Source organism: Zalophus californianus, chromosome 1 (assembly GCF_009762305.2).
Source record: "Zalophus californianus isolate mZalCal1 chromosome 1, mZalCal1.pri.v2, whole genome shotgun sequence".
NCBI lineage: Eukaryota > Metazoa > Chordata > Mammalia > Carnivora > Otariidae > Zalophus > Zalophus californianus.
In genome coordinates this window covers 142,962,747-142,984,945 of record NC_045595.1, presented here as the reverse complement: position 1 = coordinate 142,984,945, position 22,199 = coordinate 142,962,747, and the positions used below count along the sequence as shown (strand labels likewise).

At 40.3% G+C, this 22,199-nt stretch overlaps 1 protein-coding gene across 6 annotated transcripts in view; it reads left to right on the top strand.

Annotated features, from left to right (window-relative positions):
- ATP13A4 (ATPase 13A4) overlaps positions 1–19,249 on the top strand; it is a 118,714-nt gene extending 99,465 nt beyond the window's left edge. For 5 of the 6 annotated variants that reach the window (XM_027587081.1, XM_027587080.1, XM_027587079.1 and 2 more), the window contains 5 exons: positions 3,596–3,767; positions 4,833–5,026; positions 6,125–6,213; positions 9,732–9,812; positions 14,945–19,249. In XM_027587081.1, the coding sequence (XP_027442882.1) occupies positions 3,596–3,767; positions 4,833–5,026; positions 6,125–6,213; positions 9,732–9,812; positions 14,945–15,157 (749 nt within the window). In that variant the 3' untranslated portion in view covers positions 15,158–19,249. Of the gene's footprint in view, positions 1–3,595; positions 3,768–4,832; positions 5,027–6,124; positions 6,214–9,731; positions 9,813–14,944 lie in introns of those variants that run through there. The other variant, XM_027587083.2, reaches the window with a different exon arrangement.
- The last annotated feature ends 2,950 nt before the right edge of the window (positions 19,250–22,199 follow it).

The window sequence follows — 22,199 nt, the reverse complement described above, 5'->3', positions numbered from 1 at the left end:
TTTTCATGTACTTACTGGTCATTTGTATGTCTTTTTTTGAGAAATGTTTCTTTAAGTCTTTTGCTCATTTTTTAACTGGATTTTTGTCTTTTGTTGTTGAGCTCTAGAGTTCTTCAGATGTTGTGGCTGTTAAAACCTTCTCAGACACACTATTGCAGAAATTTTCTCCCATTCTATGTTGTTTTTTCCTTTTCTTGACAATGTCCTTTGATGTACAAAAGCTTCTAATTATGATTAAGTCCAATGTATCTATATGTTTCTTTTATAGCTCATGCTTTAGGTGTCATATCTAAGAATCCATTGTCAAATCTAGGGTTGCATAGATTTACCATGTGTTTTCTAAAAAGAATTTTATGGTTTTTGGCTATTATACTTAAGTATAATAGTCATTGATTTGTGTGTGTGTGTGTGTGTGTGTGTTAATTTCTCTATATGGTGTGAAGTTGGGGTCCAATTTCATTTATTTGGCATGTGAGAATCTAGTTGTCCCAGCCCCATTTGTTAAAAAGACTCTTCTTTCCGCCATTGGATAGCCTTAACACTCATAATGAAAATAACTGGCCATGGATGTATGGGTTTATTTCTGGACCCTCAATTCTCTTCCACTGGTCTATATGCCATTACCTTATGCTATTACCACAGTGTTCTGATTACTTTTTTTATAGTAAGTTTGAAATCGGGAAGTGTTGAGTCCTCCAACATTGTTCTTTTTCAAAATTGTTTTGACCATTCAGGGCCCCCTTTAATTCCACATGAATTTGAAGATCAAATTTAATATTCTGAAAAAAAGTCATTTGAATTTTGATGAGACTGTGTTGAATCTATAGATCACCTTGGATAATATTGAAATCTTAACAGTATTAAGTCTTCCAATCGATGAACATCTGATGTATTTCCTTTTGTTTATGTTTTGCTTAATTTATTTCAGCAAAGTTTTGTGATTTTTGGTGTTCAACTCTTTCTCCTCTTTGGCTAAACTTATTCCTAGATATTTTATTGTTTTGAATGCTTTTGAAAATGGAATTGTTCTCTTAATTTCTTTTTAAAATTGTTTATTGCCAAGGTATAGAAACACAACTGATTTTTATGCATTGATCTTGTATCCTGCAATGTAGCTGAATGTGTTTATTAACTCTAGTAGCTTGCTTTTTTCCCTTCTTTCTTTCTTTCTTTCGACAGCCTAAGTAGGAGTTTATTTTTTTTAAGTAAGCTCTATGCTCAGTGTGGGGTTCAAACTCATGATTCCGAGATCAAGACTACATGCTCTCCCCACTGAGCCAGCCAGGTGCCCCTCTAGTCATTTTCTTGTGTATTCTTTAGGATTCCCAATATACAGGATTATGTTACTTGTGAATAGAGGTGGTTTTACTTCTTCCTTCCAATTTGGATGACTTTAATTCTTTTCCTTTTCTAATTGCTCTGGATAGAACTTTCAGTGCAATGTTGAATAGCAGTCATGAAATGGGCATTCTTGTCTTGTTCCTATCTTAGAGGGAAAGCTCTCAGCCTTTCACCCTTGGATATGATGCTAGCTCTGACATAACTGGTAATCATGGGCATTTCATGTAGCATCCTAAATGAATAATAATCTACTTTGAATTGATACCTTAACTTTAATAGCATGCAGAACACTGCTACTTCACAACTCTGTCTCCTCCTTTTATATTGTTGTTGCCACAAATGACATCTTTATCCATTGTGTGCCCAACAACATAGATATATAATTATTTTTTATGTGTTGTCTTTTAAACCAGGTAGGAATAAAAAGTGGAACTAAAAGCCAAAAATAAAATAATACAGTCTTTTATATTTGCTCAAATAGTTACTTCTACTGGGCAAAATGAAGTGTCAATGAAGAAGTAGAAATTGTAAAAAAGGATTCTTTAAAAAGACTTTCTTTTGGCTCTTTTTCATATTTTCTGTTTCTTTGTTGACATTTTCATTTTGTTCATACATTGCTTCCTGATTTCTTTAAGCATATTTTAAACAGTTGTTTTAAAGTCTTTGTCTAATACGTCCAATGCCCAGGCTTCCTCAGAGATGATTTCTGTCAATTTATTTTGTTCCATTGAATATTATAGTGTGATAACTCTGGAAATCAGATTTACCCCCTTGCCTAGGGCTTGGTGGTTTTTGTTTTGCTATTTTTTGAAGACTATCAGAGTCCATTTGTTTAGTGACTTCCCCAAACTATTTTTGCAGACTGTATCAGTTATTAGGTGTGGTCAATGAAATCTCTGTTCCTTTGGATTTTGCTCAGGCAGTGTTTTGATTGAGATTTTTCTCGACCTCCATGAGTTTAAAACCATGAACAAAGAAGAACCTTTGCAGACTTATTCTGTGCTCGGGCACTTCAACACTTAGCCAGGCTTGCACTGAGTACGAAGATCATCCAGAGCTGAAAACTGAGGGGCTGTTCTGGTCTTTTCTGAGCATGTATCTTACCTTAGGGGTGTGCATGGCTTCCTATAGTCCCCAGTATACACAGGTGCTTTTGAATGCTGTAATTTCCCAAAGAAACTTTCTTTAGCTTTTCTTTATTTTGGCTGTTATTTTATGTCTCAACTGTAATCTTTTGCCCCAGGTGATTGTGGGTAGTTGGTTAGGCTTACAATGTTTTCAAGCAGTGTATGTTGCTGTCCTGAGTTAAATTTTGCATTAGGTGAGAGAGATGAGCACCTTGCACCAGTCCTTCAGGTAACCCTCAACAGATTAGAACAGACCTACACAATGATTTGTGATAAAGTCTGCTCTTTTCCTCCTGTGACCAGACACCAGAGTCCTCTCTGGTGTGTGTGTGTGTGAACAACACAACTTTGAGGTTGCCACTGAGCTGAAGAAGGGTGTGGCAAGGGCAAGTAAAAATGACACAGAACCTTCCTACCATTTTTAAGCTGCCTTTTTTTTTTTTGATTTAGCATATGTTTGATTGCTATAAACCTTTGTTTTTCAGAGTTATGATGAAGTTAGTTTTGACAGTTTCTGCTTGTTTTTTGATGTTTCTGTGGAAGGATGGGAACTTGGAGCTGCTTACTCTGCCATTTTTCTGACGTCACTCCTCATTTTGTCATTGAATATTTTAAAGCATTACTTCTAAGTGACTGTATGTTGTTTCATTATCTAGATGTACCATAATTTACTGTACATGATGCAGTAATGAACATCTTTCTATATCTCTGAATTTTTTAGCTCAGGTAAATTTCCAGGAATGACCATGTCAAATGTTATGAACAATTTTCAATCTTTTCATATTTACTGTCAAATTGCCTGGCAGAAGGTTTGTGTCAATGTACATTCCCATAAGCTGTGTACGAGAGTATGCATTTCATCATGTCCTCACCTCTAATTTGATGGCCTTTTCTCGTTTAATAGGCAAAAATAAAAATGTCTCATGATTGTTCTGTCTGCTCTCTTAGGAATTTCTCATATGACTTGAGTTGGAGTCCATTTGTTATTTTGTTCCCTCAAAAAAATGATGTACTTCAGTTTGTCAGTTTGCTTGGATATGTGGGCCCAAGAAGTTACACTGTTCTTCTGATGAAGAATAGAACATTTTCCTGCTCTCACAAATATAAAACTCGAATTTATTTTGTAGTGAACTTGAATGGTGCCTACCCCAAGCTGGTGCCTTTCAGGCCTGCAGGACGGCTGATCTCCCCACCTCTGCTGCTCTCTGTGATTTTCAACATTCTTCTCAGCCTGGCTATGCACATTGTGGGCTTCATTCTGGTTCAGAGGCAGCCTTGGTATTCCATGGAGATGCACAGGTACTACTATCAAAGCCCCGATTCCAGCATCTCACATTCCAATTTCTATCAAATATCATCTGGCCCTTATGACAGGAAACAAATGGTTCTTCATTCTTCTAGAAGCAGTGGCTTCTTTAAGTCCCTTGGGAAAATTTCCAGTGATCTTCTCTTCCCTGTAGCACAGTTTGAGGATATCATTCTTTGGCACTTACCTTGGCCTGTCTTGTGTCATAATGATCTATGACCATCTTTTATATCTAGGGTGACCATACATTATAGTTTGCCCAGTCAGCCCCACTTTAAGCCTGATATAACAATGAACTTATGTGTAATTAATTAATTAGTTACTGAAGTATAATTGGCATACAATGTTATATTAGTTTCAGGTGTACAAGCTATCGATTTGGCAATTCTGTACATCATTCAGTGCTTACCATGATAAGTGGTAACCGTCTGTCACCATATGTTACTATGATATTAGTGATTATATTCCCTATGCTGTACTTTGCATCCCTGTGACTTATTCAGTTGTAACTGGAAGTTTGTACATCTTAATCCCCTTTATCGACTTTCCCCATCCCCCTCACTCGTGTCTCCTCTGGCAACTACCAGTTTTTCTGATGATATTTGTCTTTTCCTTTCACATTCAAATCTGTGCTTATTGTATGACAAATTATATGGTCACCCTATTTATAAATGTTTAGAGATCTTAAGCGATGAGAGGGAAGAATTATGGCTTACTCACGTCTTTCCCACATAGCCAAAATACACATGATGGGTGTCCGATTTATTGAATATATAACTTGCTTATCTAGCTATCCTCTATCTATCTATCTATCTATCTATCTATCTATCTATCTATCTATCTATCATCTATCTATTATCTATTTATCATCTATCTATCTTTTATCTATCCATCTATCCAAAATATAGATCTACCTGTGCTGGTTTCCTTCTCCTTACTTTTCAGTATATTCTTTGCCAAAGTATAAGTAATTACACGGAGGGCATGGAGTCCTGTAGATACAAATGTTCCATAAAGACCAGTCATCTTACTTCATTACCTTTTTGTTTCCTTTTTAGTGTCTGCACACTGCAAAATGAAAGCATCTCAAAGTTAATCATTTCTCCAACTGCTCCAGAAAAAATTGGAAGTAATGGTGCCTTCACAAGCTTTGAGAACACTACCATATGGTTCTTGGGAACAATCAACTGTATCATTGTGGCTCTTATTTTCTCTAAAGGAAAACCATTTAGGCAGCCCATCTATACAAACTGTGAGTAGCATTGTACCAGATCAGAAGTGAGAGGTCACCAGAGGGAACAGATATCCCTAGGTCACTCAGGGAGCAGCTGCAGAGTTGATACTTATCTTGGGTTTGCTGACTTCTACTCTAGGGCTCTCTAAAACACATTGTGCAGCCTCATTCTTTGCTCCTTCCCTCAAAACTGCATTAAATTCTAGGGTTTCTTTCTCTACTCTTTCCTTCACCAGAAGTTTGTATCTAGCTCTCTTTTCATGGCATCACTCCAAATAGGGATGGCTCATTTATTTCCTTACTTGTCAGTACGTGTCAGAGTTCATCCAGGAGGAGGTGGAGAGAAGTGTCACAGCACTCAGTTGGAACATATCTCCTGCCATTAAGACAATGGTTAAGATGGCATTGTGTGGTTGGCAGGCTGGGTGTGGGTCCCTCCTGAAGGAACCTGGCCATAGTGATTGTGGAGGTTCTTGGCCAAAGTACCTGCCACCACCTTACATTCTGGGCTGGGGTGGGAGTGTGTTAGAAGTGGGTGACCTGATTAGCCCTTGGAACATTTATTTGTATGCCCCACCACTGCCTCTCTAATTGGGAAAATTTAGAAGCACAAGTTGAAGAATCAATATCCTCATAAGAATTTGTTTGTTCAGAGAAAATTATTTTGCCCTTCTCCTTCTTAGGATGAGAAAGCAGTCAGATGCTGACCTGTACATGACTGAATTTAAACATTTGATTATTTACAGCCCTCCTTTTTTTCCAGAAAAGGATTTGAGGCAGGTGTTGTGCATTAAAGAAACTCAGATACTTAAATGTCTTCAAGGCATTTTTTTGAAAATATATTATGTCAATGTTGCTCTCTCTATATTTCTTACTTTTATTAATTGAAGCTCACAACATGCATGTGAAAATTTCCACTCGCCTCAAGGACAGGCATAGAAATTGTGGAGGTGAGACCCATTGCATAGAAATGAGTACTTTCCATTTATTGTGCTGTGTTTGGATGTAGGAATCAAGTAAATTTAGTCAGTGTTAATCTAGACTATGTCTATCAATAGATGTGACACTCTATACTCTGATTTCTCTAAATGACAGCTTGTGTTCCTATTTCCTCAGATATATTCGTCCTTGTGCTGGTCATACAGCTGAGTGTGTGTCTCTTCATCTTATTTGCTGATATTCCAGAACTATATAGGCGTTTGGACGTAAGTCTTATCTCTGGGATATGATGATGATGGTTTGTAGTTATATTACATCCTGACTTCAAGAAGCAGGTCACAATTGCAGTTGACACAGATTCTTGACACTGATTATTCTTTTTGAATAGTAGAGTTGAAAAGAATACTGGCTTTATTCATATTTTCTATTTAAGCTGGCCAGGAAATAAGATTCAATCTAGTCTTGATTTCCAAGTATTTCAGAAACACTGAGCATTTTTCTTTTAAAAGATCCCTGTAAGAATAGAAAAATCTATTTATATATATTCTCTTTCAAGTGTGAGAGATTTTTTCCTAAATGCTTCTGTTTTGAAGCTGTTGAAAACAGTTTGCCTATAACACTCATCTCGTTAATTCTCAAACCTGTATTTACATCTTTTTTAAAAAAACTCTTTAAAGATGTGTTTGTCTATAGGTTCATATTTAATGTCTGCAAAACTTGCTTGCAAAGAGCCATAACTTACCTCATGAATTGTCTTATATTGTGTAATTTTGGACAAATTTCAAGCTAAGAGACAATTTTTACATATCTGAGCAAGGGAAAATATATATTTCTATTCCTTTAGCCTATACTTTCGAATTAGAAGTTCATTATTACCAAATGTCCTTTAGACCAATAAGTAGAGTAGAGAAGAGATGGTAAAAGGAAATGAGCTTTTTTACTTAGTGCTGCGTGAGCCTGCCTGGCCGCCTCTCCATCTCAAAGACAGGTTTCACGAAGGTCAAGATCCTATCTTGTTCATTCTCATATTACCAGTGCCTAACATAGCCCATGGCACATAATGGCAGTAAATGACTGACTGACTGTTGTAGATTAGGTTCTTGCATGGAGATGAGCACTAGGAGCTCACAGTTCATCGCGAACCAGCAAAACCTTCACAAACCCTTCTTGACATGTGACATACAAACTAATGTTTACATTTGGTTTTCATTTTGATAATTGTGTCACTGTGGCTAACACTGTAATTGCCACTATTGTTAAATATTTCCGTGAATTAGAGTGAGTCCTCATGAAGATAGTCTTTGCCCACTAGTCTTCCAAGTGAGTTAAAACTTCTTAATCCTGCAGAAGTTAGGGTTAAGACATGTTAGGTTCAGTCACACTCTTTAAAAGCAAAGACTCTTACGGAGAGGCTGATATCTCCGGTACAAGAAAATAGGGATTCTGTTTAGTTTAGGGGGAACCTGTGTGAGGTCATTGCCAACATGACTGCAAAGGAGTCTGCAGAGAATTATTGCTCATCTTAAAAATAATAATTTTTTTTCTTATTACACAAAATTGTGGGTACATTTTATAAAGTGAATATGCAGGCAAAGAAAATTGTAACATTATTTACTATATCCTTCCGTCTTTGAAACTTCATATATTATAAATGTGCATTGACTGATTTATGAAGTTTATTTTAAATGGAGTCCTGCTGTTTTATAGCTAGTTATTCCTCATTTTTTTAAGAAGTTGCTTGAATTTTTTAAATAGAGAACACATCCACACAGTTTAAAATTCAAAAGTTAGAAACCCTATAGCCTCACATCCTTTTCCCGCAGCTGCCAGGTCCCCTCTCTGGAGGCAACTGATGACACCACTTTATTTTATATGCTTTCAGGCATATTTTATACATATGCATACACAGATATATATCATTTTTACACAAATAGTAGCAGACTATTACATTTGTCCAGGTCTTCTGAGCTGGAGATGGCAAGGTGAGATGAGATGTGTAAGCAAGCTTTGGAGGAACTGCCTGTAGGGGAAAGAACATTAGGAAGCCAGAAAAGGAGCGGGAGGGTCCCACACTATGATGTGGGTCTGACCCCCATGAAGGCAGGAGGGAGGTAAGGAGGGCCAGATGAGCAGGGGTTCAGACTGCAGTGCAGGTCTTTTTTTTTTTTTTTTAAGATTTCACGTATTCATTTGAGAGAGAGTGAATGGGGGGCGGGGAGAGCACAAGGCCAGTGGGGAGGGGAAGAGGCAGAGGGAGAAGCACGCTCCCCGCCGAGCAAGGAGCCCGATGTGGGGCTCGATCCCAGGGCCCCAGGATCATGACGTGAACCCAAGGCAGACACTTAAACGACTGAGCCACACAGGTGCCCCTGCTGCAGTGCAATTCTAAGAAAGCCCAAACACAGTTGCCCATCAGAGGTGTGTAATGTCTCACAAGAATGAGAGCAGTGAGAAGGCCTGCCATCCTTAGTTATTAACTATGAGCAACCCATGGGAAGTGTGGCCTCAGGGTGGACATGGTGGGAGATTCCGAGTGTAGCACTGGAGCGTCTGCCGCTTATTCTCCCAGTAGGACACCTGCATGGAGCGTGTTCATGGCTGCCCCAACCACGTACATGATCCCTCACCTTGTTCTTTCATGAGACAGTGTATTTTGGTAATTGTTCCATAGCAGTACATAAAGCTTCCTCATTCCTTTTTTATGCTAATATAATTATTTCAATATATATATGTACCATAATTTATATGTAGTCCCCTACTGATAGACATTTAAGTTGCTTCCTATGTTTGCTATTACAAACAAAGCTGCAATGAAATAACCTTATACATATATCATTTCAGGCACGTACAAATATGTCTCTAGGATAAATTCCCAGAAATGATTTTGAACTTTTAATTTTAATAGCATTGCCCTCCACAGAGTTGTACCAGTTTTTAATCCCCCGGTGTAGAAGGCAGTGTATGAGGCAGTGCCGGGTCCAGCAGTGTGCACTTGGCTTCATTTCATCCATCCATCCATCCATCCATCCATCCATCCATCCCTTCATTTATCCAGCCAGCCATCCATTCAGTATACATATCTATTATATATATCATGTACCTGGGGAGGGATTGGGAAAAATGCAGAGAAACTGGGAAGAAAATGCGTGAAGTGCCAGCTTGGGTTCAGCCCTGCTTGCTCCATTGGTGAGTACCCTCATCATGGCACTGTCTGTGCAGCTGGGTACACACAGTCCTGAGCGTGAAGCCCTGACTTGAGGCTCAAAAGCAGGGCTCAGCTGAGGGGAGATGTGGCACCAGAGAGTAGAGGGCAACACTGCCCATTTTGGAGGTTTGACACACGTACCCTCAGAGCCTTCTGGGAATAGGGCCACATTCCTGTATTCCCTCACAAAAGCAAACAATGGAAGCAAACAAAAAACACTTACCAAATTTATCAAATTTTGATCAAATTTATTTTAGGACATTTAGAAATTACAGGGGAACCAAAAAATAAAAAGAAGAAGAAAGAAAGATAAGAGAAAATAAAGCAACAATCATAGTTTACAAGTCATTGGAATCATTGGGTATAATCCTTCCACATTGTTTGATACATGCATAAAAATATGTCTTATATGTATTATGTATGTATGTGTATCTAATATGTACATATATAACATACACATAATGCATGTCTATTACATCCATGATCTATAACTTATGGAAATGTACACCATGAACATGTGAACATTTTTCTGGTGTTTATTTGTCTTCAAACTAACAGTGATTCTCCATCTCCCACCAGCTGCTCTGCACTCCTATTCTGTGGAGGGTCTACATCATCATTATGCTCAGTTCCAATTTCATTGTGTCCCTTGTTGTGGAGGTAAGTGCCCTGGGGCTGCTGATCATTTGGGGCAGAGATGGGCAGGGCATTCTTTGGGAGTCTGAAAGAAGGAACAGCTTAATTGATAAGACTCAGCAGTGCAAGGGGTTCCATTCCTCAGCCACATAAGCAATGGTGCTTTCCCCTGGTGAATTCCAAACAAGGTGTTAGTTTTCCTGCCTGCAGAGTGGACCTGGAGAGAAGGGAATTATGATGTCTAAAGTCCTGTTCATTTCTAAAATCCACAAATAGAGAACCAACTCAATTCATTTTTTGAAATTAAATACGATTCACATACTATAAAATCCACCTTCTTAAAGTATGCAGTTCAGTGGCTTTTAGTATATTCACTGAGTTGCACAACCATCACCACTAATTCCAGAACATTCTCATCACCCCAGAAGAAATCCTGTACCCATTAGCAGTCATTCCTCATTTCCCCTTTCCCCTCCTTCACCCCTTGGTAAACACTAATTTACTTTCTGTCCCTATGGATTTGCCTATTCTGGACATTTCACATAAAGGGAATCACATAATATCTGGCCTTTTGTGTCTGGCTTCTTTCACTTATTACTTTTTTTTTACAGATGGGAAATAAGATTCATAGTGAGCTTTTCCTGGCTTTTATTCTTCATCTCCCAGTTGCTCCATTTCTTCAGTAAAATGTGTCTGTGCCCCCTCTTTCTTTGGCTATGGTTCAGTCTCTCCTCCTTCAGTGCTATTAGACAAACTCTCCACTCTTCAAAGCCTACTGAAGAACAGGGGGCATCCCTAGAAAAGGCATCTGTGTCAAAGGGGAGGTGAGCATCAGGATTCAGTCTGTCCCCCATTCCTACTTCTGGTTGCAAACCCAGCCTTGTTCCAGTGAGGGGGGGGGATTTGTGGTAGGTGGAGAGTACCTGGAACTTGACTTCCCTGCAGAACGTTCCATATTAGGCAGGGTAAAAACTGATAGTTTTTCTAGGGCATTTGTTTGCTAGGGCATACATAGGCTACTTTGCTAGGGCATAGAATTAAGGTACTGGAGCCTCTCTCTGTATGCAAAACCAGGGCCTCTCAAACTTGAATGGGCATCAGAGTCACCTGGAGGATTTGTTAAAACACGGGTTGTCCAGGCCTTCCCCTAGCATTTCTGATTCAATAGGTCTAGAATAGGTGCAAGTTTTTATTTCTAATAGGTTGTCAGTTGATTCTGATACTGCTGGTTGAGAAACTACATTGAGAAGTACCATGCTAACCCATATGGGTCTCCAAAGCCACCAGATTAATAAAAGAGCATCACATGAGTGTCCTCATACCTAGTTGCAGAAAGGTGAGCTTTGTCCTTTAAGGGATAATCATGTATGTGCCTTGTCCCTGGCAGCAATCACATTATTTCCTCTGTAGTACATCTGCCCTCATGTCTGCATTTTGAAGTGCTATTCCATCCTCTATGGCACATCTGTAGTACTCTCCTCTTCATGAATCTTTCCCAAAGCCTGGATAGGTTAGGCAAGTAACAGTGGCTTAAACAGTAAAAATAGTTATTTCTTCACTTAAGAAGATAGGAGGTAAGTGGTTTCAGGGCTGGTTTAGTAACTCAGTGGTGTCATTGGGGATCATCCATCTTTCACTTTTCAGTCTCTCCATCTTTAGATATTGGCCTTTCACGTTTGTGTGTATTACTTATGTGTCCAGATCACGTCCATGTCGCTGGGCATTATCTCTGTTTTAATGCAGCAAGAAAATGGAAGGAGAGGCACCAGCAAGCTTTTTCCCCTCAAGTAGGACCCTTTTATGAGGAAACAAAATAATTTCGTACAGCCACCCTCCAGACTCTCTCTTATGCCTCATTGGTTAGAACTGTGTCTTATTGTCATCCTGAGTAGGAAGGGATTCTGGGAAAGTAGAACTATGCCAAAAGATTAGACAGATTGGCTTAGACTGTGTTTTTTCCTTTTAGGTAGGCAGTATAAAGTTGGGAAGAATGTGCTGAGCAACAAAGTAGGAGGACTTCTCCAGCCCTCTCCCTAGCATTTCTGTTTCAATAGGTCTGGTGACAGGGGACAGGTAACTGAGCAATGAAGTTTGCCATAATCCCCTAGTAGGAAGCCATTCAACTGCCACTATATTTGCAGTTAAGAGCATAAGCCAGAAATAGTCTACCTGGGTTTGAATCCTGGCTCTACCCTTTCTTGCTGCCTGACTTTGGGCAACACTTGCTATTCCACTCCTCTGTGTCTCTGTTTCCTCATCTGAAAAATAGTGATAATAAAGGTACCTTATCTCATCGGGTTACTGTGAGCATGAAATGTGAACACAGAAAAGCACATAGCAAATATTTGATAAATATAAACTATTATTATTGTATTATCTCTTGTGGTACTTAGTATTTCTGACTTTAAATCTATCAATCATTCAGGCTTTCATTTGTTCATTTGCTCTTTCCACAAGCATTTGTTGACCATGTGCCATGTCCTAGGGCACAATGTGAGATGGATTCTGATGACCTTCTCCATTGCTCACAGTTTAGAGTAAGCAAGAGGAAAAATGCTACAGTTATTTGTGTATAGGTTGTGTATGGATATAAACTGTGCTGGCAAGAACTCATCTCAGTACCTACAGTATCTAAGACCCTGCTTTATTCTAATAGAAGCTGGGTAAAGTTTTGTTCGGTTATGAAATGTAAGAAGTGATGCTGCTCGCTTGCAGCAGATGGAGAGGGTAATTTGATACTCATGAAAGATTAAGTTTCTCCTCTGTTTCTTGTGTTGAGTGAGAAATGGAGACAGGCGTGGATGTTTAGTGTGGGTTCCCAGCAGCTTTTGCACTGAGAAATAACACTGTAAGGTCCCAGCTCTCGCCTCCAGGCTCTTCCACTGCCGTCTCCAGTTATTTGAAGTTACCCTTCTGCTGTCAGGGGGCACTCAGGAACAAACGAAAGCCATTTGAGTCTGTGGGGAAGGCAGTTGTAATGGAGAATTATGGACACTTAATTTCTTGCCTTATGAGGTGAGCCTAGCAGAGCAGGTAAAGACCTTAGACGGTCATGGATGCAGCAAGATGTTTTTCTCAGGTAGTTGTAGGGATGTCTGACAGCAGATGCTAAAGATTCCTGGGATGGGCATGCTAACTCCATACTCCCTGGATAGTCTGTGACGGAGATGGTCCAGAGAGGTTTTGGGGGACAGGCATGAGGGATGGCTGGCCTCCTTTTGTATAGTCCTGAATATTGCCTGGTCCACTAAGAGGTCTAACCCTACCCCTAATCTTAGAACAGCCCAGCAAACAGTTTTGAATGGAACCTATCCTCACTTTGCTTCCTCATGATGTAACCTCCAGCTGAAAGGCAGAGGAGCTAATGTGGGTAGCTTTAATTCTCCTCCCCCCTTTTTTTATTACTTATGCGTTTGTATATATATGCCATATATATGAATTATTTTAGTAGCCAATCTGAAGAGCTTGTGTGGTGAAGTTCTGTTTTTTAAAGAAATGGTATTTCATAAAGGGGTGAAACAAAAAAAGTTTCTAGTTCTACATTTAATTTGCAATGTAGAGTGACAGGACAGATCACTTCTTGGTGCTTTTAGTTTCCCTTTCCAGAGCAGCAGAGGGATACAGGTATCAGAATTCTACATAATTCTAGAATTATGAAAACACTCTGCATGGCATATAACACTAAAGTCTGTGTGTGTCTGTGTTTTGCTTTGCTTCGTTTGTTTTGTTTAAAACCTGCTAAGATTTCCCAGAGGTAAGTTAAATTTTAAGACCTTTAATTGGATACTATGATCCTGCCTTATTCCAGCTCTAAGGAGAACTACTGTTCTCTTGTTAATTGGGAAGGACCAAAAAACCTTGGTATGGGAAAGTAGAATCACAAATCTGGCTAGGTAAGCCCTGAGGTTTGCAAGATACTCGAGATGGCTGTGTGGGTGTTTAACAGCCTGTTAGCAGATGATCCATTTTTAGAGAACAATTCAGACTAGCTGTACCCATTATTTCCATGGGCAATGGGACTCAAATGGCAAAGATGGGTGAATTTTAGGAAAACTGCTACTCTGGCAAAGTTCCTTGTAAAATCCCATAGAATTGACTCTTCCAATTTAGCAAAGATACCACTGACAAACACCAAAATAAATTTTAATTCTGTGGGACAGCAGGATTTTCATATTTTTCTTTTTGTTTCTTTCATGATAACTTCTAAGATGGTTAGCTTTTATGGCTAAATATGATAAAAATGAAAAATTAAAAAATAACCTCTCATGCATTCTGTGTTGTAAGTTATAATTTGGGCTCTATTTGAAGCTCAGTCTAATTCACGAAATAAAATGGCAGTCTAAAATGTTTCCAAAGAGACATATCTTTTGTAATTTTAAAAAAATGCATTGCAATGAAATATTTGTAGGTGAAGGTCAGAGGTCACAGTCAACATAGTACATAACCACTTGTTAAATAGTTCAGAAGGGTGGTAAAGGGAGGCACTTATACCATGCCACGTCCTGCATTGTAAGGAGAGTTACATAATCTTTATGACAAACCTAACAGGAAGGAATTATTATTTCTGTTCACTGAGGCTCAGAGAAGGTAATTAATTTGCCCATAGTAGGTGTCAGAGCTGGAACTTGAATCCACATCTGTCCAAGTCCAAGACTGGTGCATATTTCAACTTTACTGACCTATGTTCATAACTATGCATTTAAGTGCCAGGGCATACCAAAGCCACATCATGCCTTTCGCACATCTTTCTATAGCGTAATTCCATTTGGTGGTAAGTAATTTTAAATATCATTTTGTATTAAATCAAATATGGGTGTGGCATGGAGTGATCTGCAGAATTTGAATGATTTTAAATTTAATTTATACACAAGATTCAGAAGAAATTTCGTCCTCCAGGCAGACTACTTCAAGCTGTTTCCAGACTCTTGAAACTATGTTCCTCTCTCTTCTCCCAGAAGAGTTCCTTAAGTGGAAGAGTTTGAGAGGCTGAGACCTAACCCAGGAAACCACATTGGAATTGTTTGTCCAGGTCTCACGTTTTTTGTCAAGCTGGATCTAAGCAGCCAATGTGGTGGTTCCTTCTTAGGGTCTATGGAGGGCCATAGCCTGGAAATATTTTACCTCTGGTTGTAAAGGGTAACTCTTTTTTTTTGCAGGAGGCCATCATTGAAAATCGAGCCCTGTGGATGACATTCAAAAGGTGTTTTGGCTATCAATCAAAAAGTCAGTATCGGATATGGCAGAGGGCCTTGGCAAATGACCCTAGTTGGCCGCTGCTAAACCAAACATCCTTCTCTGACATGCCAGGGTGTGGAAGGGGAGTGTCTTACAGCAATCCGGTGTTTGAGAGCAATGAAGAACAACTCTGAAGCCAGTGTGATATTCAAGTTGACAAAACATAGAAATGATGACAAAAGAGACCAGTTTCAGTGATTTTCAAGCAATGAGACTCTTCTAAAATCAGCTGGAGTTTTTGGAATCAAAAACCTATCCAATCATGGTGGTAAATTAAAATCTACATGATAAAATACTTTCTACAGAGAACACTGCCCCAGAAGAGTGTTTTCCTCTTGGCTTCTGAGAATATTGAGGGTGTTAGTGAATCAAGAATGGGCCAAGGATGGCAATTGGCCAAGAGATTGGGAGGCTAATGGACAAGGAGAATATATAATCTTTCTTCTTAGATAACATATTTTTTAAATGAGTTGAGAGAAAATAGTACTATGTGTAGTCATAGAATTGTAACATGTGAAAGATCACTTTTCAATTCGTATTTTATTGGTGGAAAAACAAATGCATGGGAGCCATCACACCAGTTTTCACTGTCCGGTTCCTTTGTAGTACTTTCAGAGTTGAGACAATTCCTCTGCCTCTGGCCTTCCCCTGTGTATTAGTAAGGATGGGCTGAGCTGATGCTGCAATAACAAACAACTCCCTTGTCTCAGTGGCTTAACACATAAGAACTTCTTTTGTGGTCCAGGTGACTCTGTAGGCTCGCCTTCCTCACAGTGCTGGCTGCTTCAATCTTTTGGCCCCACTGACTGAAAACAAGGACTCCATGTTCACTGTGATGGGAAAGGAAGAGTCTGGAGCTCACACAAAGGCTTTCCACTGCCTCACTCCAGAAGTGGATGCATCTCTTCCACTACTCATATCTCATTTATCAGGGATTTGGCAAAGAAGCTGGGAAGTACAGTCACCTGTATTTAGGGCTGGTTTCATGGATGTATGACCTGTGCAGTCACCTAGGGCCCCATGCTTAGAAGGGGCACACCCTTATTTTAATGCTTTGCTGTTGCCATCTTGAAATTCTAAATTTTGAAATTCCCACATTTTCATTTTGGATTCAGCCCCACAAATTATGTAGTTGGTCCAGCTTGTGTTCCCGGGAAAGAAAGGAAAGTAGCACATATCAAAGAGCCCAGGCACTGTCCTCTAAGATCTGCAGCCCCTTCCCCTGTGAACATTTCCTATATTTTAGGAACTCCACATCTCACATATCCAACTTCAACTATTTCCACTCCTCTTCTCTACTATTTTTGAGAAAAGTTAGTCATGTGCTACAACATTATATGTTATCATTGACGTAAGTCCTTACACAGTCTACACATTTCTTAAGTCCGAGGCTTCAATTTTCTGAAAATAAAAATAGCCCTTATTTTTATCACTATTACAATTTTGTTATATTGGATTCATTTAGCATAGAAAACACCCAGGTTTCTGTTAGCTCAGCAGACAACTCTCAGTTCTAGGACAATATCCACAAATAGTATTTTAAAGCAAAAGCAAAATTTTCATTACAAACATCAAATGCTAAGTGAATGTTCTGGGTAGGGGGTGGGTCCTAGGCTGGGTTTGTTACTTTTTTTTTAATTTAATTTTATTATGTTATGTTAATCACCGTACAATACATCATTAGTTTTTGAAGTAGTGGCTTTGTTACTTGTTGATAGCATATGCAAGCATTGCCTTCCCTGGCTGAATTCCTGAGGATGGTTGGAGGCTCTGTGACTATAGATAATACTGGGAACATGGTTTTTCTCGGCCATGAAAGTACCTTGTTGCTTCTGGTTTTAAAATAGGGTGTGAAGAATCATTTAAATAGGGTGCAGAATCATTGTCTTCCTTGATACAGGAAGAAATGCTTTCACAAAGTTAGTCTCAGCAGTGATATGGTAGTTCTGAATGTCTTTTTCTAAGACTCATAGTTTACCCACTTTTTAAGAGTGGAGGGTTGTGGACAGGGCAAGCCGGAGATGGTCTACAACCTGGTGACAGGCAAGAGCAGCATGTGCATTCACACCTAGAAAGGCCCCTTACCAGGTGCTGTCACCTCCATTAGCTCATTTGAATTGCATGATTCCCTCCGGACTCAGGCAAGGAAGGACTTAAGATCTACTTTTACAGGTGAGAAAACTGAGATTCAGGGTAAGGCAAGCAGACCCTGGCCTCAGACACAGATCTTCTGAGCAAACTTTCTGTTGTGTCCAAATACCTCCTAATTACAAAGCTCCAGCAGGGCAGGGTGTTTGGGGTGATCTCACAGTCAAACAAAGAATGAGTTTCTTATTTGCCAGGTGGAAGGAGGCAACCCTTTGCTAATACCAGGGCCTAATGTTCAAATGAATGCTAGGCATCCTGCCAGGCTTGGGCTAGAAGTATGTTCAAAACAAAACAAAACTAAAACCCATGAGTGTCTGTCTGAGACTCTGAATTGCTCTTGCCATGGTCCTAAGTGATTCAATCACTGAGGATTGAATCTAAAATCTTTGTCAAAAGGGACTTATTCTGAAGACTGTACTTGAAATTAACTATATCTTAGAGGTAGTGAGAAAATGCTTAACTTGGAAAAGCAGGACTGGTGGGGTATTGTCAAAGGATGTAAGAATTGTTTTTCAAATACTTGAAGGGTTTCCGTGGGAGAGAAGGCTCCCACCTGTGCCAGGTGGCATGATCAGTGGGTAAAGGGCATGGTGGGAAAGACCACTATCCCAATGGCACAAACAGAAGTGGAATCTGGTGACCTCATGAAGTGTGTGCTCTGTGACATTGGAGGTGCAAGTGGATATTCAAAGACTAATTAGAGATGGAAGTCAAATATCAGATGGAATTCAATTACTTGCAAGATCCCTTTCAGGCTTGATATGCACATGTCTCAGTTTTATGCTATGATGTGAACCATTACTTGTCACTGCCCACATAGAATATCAGACTGCATATTGTGGGGAGAGGAGCTGGGGGGGACAGGCTCCCAGCCATGTGGGGCCCGCAGTGTGGACAAATGGGCTTGACTGCTCTGTGCTTTGGAAGGTGGCTTTTGTTAGAGATAAGATTCTAGAAAATAGGTGTCCACTGATGGGTCCTGACTGCCAAACTGACAGCTGGGGAATACTTCTGATGTATGTATTTTTCATAGGAAGAGAAGTTTGAAAATTTCAGTAAAAGAACATAGGAGAGTGCCCCAAACTCGAGGACAGAGCTACCTGCACCCAATACGCTTATCTGACCAGGACTTGGAGCAGAAAAGGACATTCATCTGATCCAAATCATTTAAGAGGTTCACCATATGTTCACTCCAAGGTACACAGCTCTGACCCACAGAAAGGAACTCTGGCTCTGGGCTCTTCTCACTAAACAAGCGATGATCTGAGAATGGAAATATGTCTGTGCCATCTGTGTCCTTATGAGCTCATAGGAGTGTGCATGTACACACTTGCAGATGTGGTGACTGGGGAAGTGATTATTTATTCAGAGCCTTGTATTTAGTTTATGCTGTAATAAATTATTCTTTACAAAAGAGGAAAGTATAATCTATAACTCTGGTGTTCTAAAATCAATCTTGCTCCTTTATTGCAGTGGAGTCTTTCACTCTGGCTAATAAAATGGTGTGGTCTACTCTAGTAGTGTTGGAGCAAAGAAACATCTTTAAAAAGTTCCAGGAATTTCCTAACAGTATAGACACTGTTATTCCCTGCTTCCCTCCCTAACAGGGCACTACAGTCTACAAAATACTTTCATACTCATTCTCTTGTTTAAGCCTCATAACAATCATAGGAGGAAGGCAGGGCAAGGATTACTATCCTCCTTCTTTTGATGAGGTACCAGACCCTCCAAAAGTCTCATTAATTTGTCCAAGAGCATACTGGAGCATTTCAGAACTCATTCTACCAATGAGTTCCCTGCTCGGTCACTCTCCCATGTTGTTTCTCCTAGATGAAATGTTTGTAGCCCTGAAAAACAAGAAGGCAAGCAAGGCAAGGCAACTATCCAATGGATTGCCATCACAATGTAATCGCTTCCAGAAAGAGTTTTTAGTTCTCATAGAAGTTCTCTTGAATTTGATCATTGATCACAGAAAAGGTCAACTCCCATAGCTAAGGAGTAGAATCATATGACCAGAGCCCTTTGAGTCTATTTCATGTGAGCAGATATAGCCCTGGTTTCTGACTTCAGTCTCCGGAAGCAGAAACCTGTATCTGCTTGAAATTTGCTCAGCCTCTGCTTTGTCCAGCAGTTTAGGGTCACATGGATTCTGTCTTGGCTTTGTGCTAAACTCACTTCCTTATGCAGTCAGTAGCTCACTCATTTTGCCAGCACTTAATAACTCACTCATTCCAGGCGTACAGGAACTTACTTTCTTAACTCAATACCTTGGCTCATGCTGCTTTCTCTTTGGGGGCATCAATAATTATTATTCTCATCTCCACACACCCAAATCCCATCCATTTCTCAAAACTCAATTAGAATGCCACCTGGTCTGCCAAGCAAGAAGGGGGATCTCTTTTGTCTACACAGTGCTCACACTCCACATATGCAACTTTTGTGTGGCAGACAGCTCTTTTTACCACGTATTACGTCCTGTAGTGCTTTGACTTATTCCAACTCTCACTCAACCCCACTTTAACTAGAGATCACATTCTCTGAGGGTAGGGACCAAACCTGATTCATCCCACCTACCACTCTGCACCCAGCACAGGGCAATAGTTGGAGCTCAGCAAGCAGCTGTGGCATGATTGAATAAAAAACATAATCACTGGGATATTTTGTTGATTTATTTTTCCTCTTTTGTCTATGAACATCTGTTTTCTATTCAGTACAAAGAAGCTTAACTGAAACAATAGAACTATGAATAAAAACAACAAAAAGTGCAAAGTATAGTGATTTCAACTTTGAACTTAGTTTGGCTGTCCATTTATATGGTGGGGTGTGAAGGTGTGCTGTGGAGTTAGAGTTGGGTATATGCTGCAAAGACTCTCTCAATATGTAGGGGACCCTAGAGATGAAATTGTGTGCAGCTACAAAGGCTCTCCCAGGAATATACTAAATCCAAGTGGAGGGAAAGTTGAGGCAAGCAAACTTGTTTAAAAATCAAACATTGGGGGATAGAGAATGAGGGAAAAGTTTGAGTACAACTGGGTGTGTATTTTTCTATCTGTTCTCTGGTTTCATCCTAACTTTAGGATCTTTTGCAAGGACTTGAGGAAGAGAAAGCTATGGTGGAGAGCGGAGAAGGGCAAAGAAAGGCCCATTCCGTCAGAGAGTGTAATGAAGGAGGGCAGAGGGAATCCACCTGTGGCCTCTGTCACCTGGCAGTGATGTGACTGTGGGAGCACAGGTGGAAGGTGCATGGGGCTAGTGGCTGATGGTATCACGCAGAGACACATAGCCGACATAGACAGTCTAAGCATGTCTTCAAATGGCTAGAGGAGATAGAAAGTAGCTGAAGAGGATGGGGTATGGCCAGGTGATAGAGAGTGACCATGCAGTCATAGAAATCTGGGTTCTCTGGCAACCAAGCTCAGGGTTAGGCAAGGCCCACAGAAGCCTCAGATGGTAGCAGAGATCATCCCAAAGTGGTAACCTGTGGTACATACAGACAATCCAGGTTGCAGGAGGAGAGAGCATGCTATAAGCGCGAGCCCTGCACGCAGCATGACTTGCAGGGGGCTTCCGTGAAGCTTCTCAATGACTCAGGACGGCCTTCAGAGTGGTGGGCCTTCTATGATCCTGTTTTGGACTATTGTTCCAGGTTTATGTGACCAGGGAAACCTAGATTCTAAAGATAGGAAGGATTCTCTTTCCATCTCTCTATTCTGCACAGCTGGCTGGATCCTCTTTCCTGAAAGTGCACACAGGAACATTTAGGGAAAAAACACTCTGAGAAAGCTCCTCAGAGCCCTAAGGCCACTCTGTCCCTGGCCTGCTTAGGGACAGAGCAAAGCATAAGAGGAGGTGACTGCACAGCTGGCTGGATGCTCTTTCCTGAAAGCTGAGCCAGTTTTCTCCCTACCCAACACAAAGCTAGCCTTGAGAATTTGGTGAACTTGATAGTCTTAAGAATCTAGCCACCATCCATGACTAATTGGAAACCGGTTTGATCTGGGGACAATTTCATAGGTTTGGATCCTCCCTAAATGGATCCTGGAAACTGATTTGGTCTGGATGCCAAGATTTGTAGTTGGGAAAGGCCAAATCTTTGTATCTGCCCATACCTCACCCTAGCACAGGAGGGAAAGTTCACAGGGTTCCCAGAGAAGTGTGAGTGGCTCAGGCCAGCAGGAGTCTGGGCCTGTACCTGGGGCCTGTGTGAGGGCAGAACTGGCTTTTGTTGGCACAGCAGTCATGCTAGCTGAAGTCATTGGCTCTTAGCCAGTGCCCCATGTCTGACCACATTACTAGGAGCCACATGGCACACGGATAGATAAAATCAATCTCTAATGCCCTTTTGGGCAGTGGCATATGTCAGTTAAGAGTATAAGCTTAGGAGTCTGAACTCTAATCCAGACATGTTGAGAGCATGGAAAGGTGAAATCTGCTTCTATAGCAGGTGGTTTCCCTGCCTCAGAAAGAAATGGGTAGATGGTGTCTACATGGATTCAGAGGGTACAAATACAGGAACTCTTAGTTCTTTTCTGAGGTTGGATTCCCACAAGCAGACACTGAGATACCTACCATATCTGCCACTCCCTGAATTAAGTGCTTGGATTTGAAGAATGGTCCTTTCCCATGAATGTGATAAGAGTCATTACTGACTAATGTATAAAATGCTATGGGAATGGACCCCAAAACAAAGTTGTTGGACCCATGAGCAGTGCGGGCTACCAAGCCTGGACATATAAACCACTCAGAAAATGTAATTGACTCTATAACAGGTGAAATCAATTAATATTTATTTAATGACTGAAAAGATGATGTTTTTACAACCCCAACATAAGCAATCAAGTGAAAAAGAATAGTTGCTTCAGTGGTCCATAACAAATTACAGTATCTGCAATGCACTGGAAGATAATTTTATAATAAAGACCAAGTAGTGCCTAGGATTTGACCCAAGTTTTGATACTTGACTCCCATGAGGGCCATGGAAGAGCTAGCTCAGTTACCTACAGAGGGTAGTTGGATGGGCAACCAGGC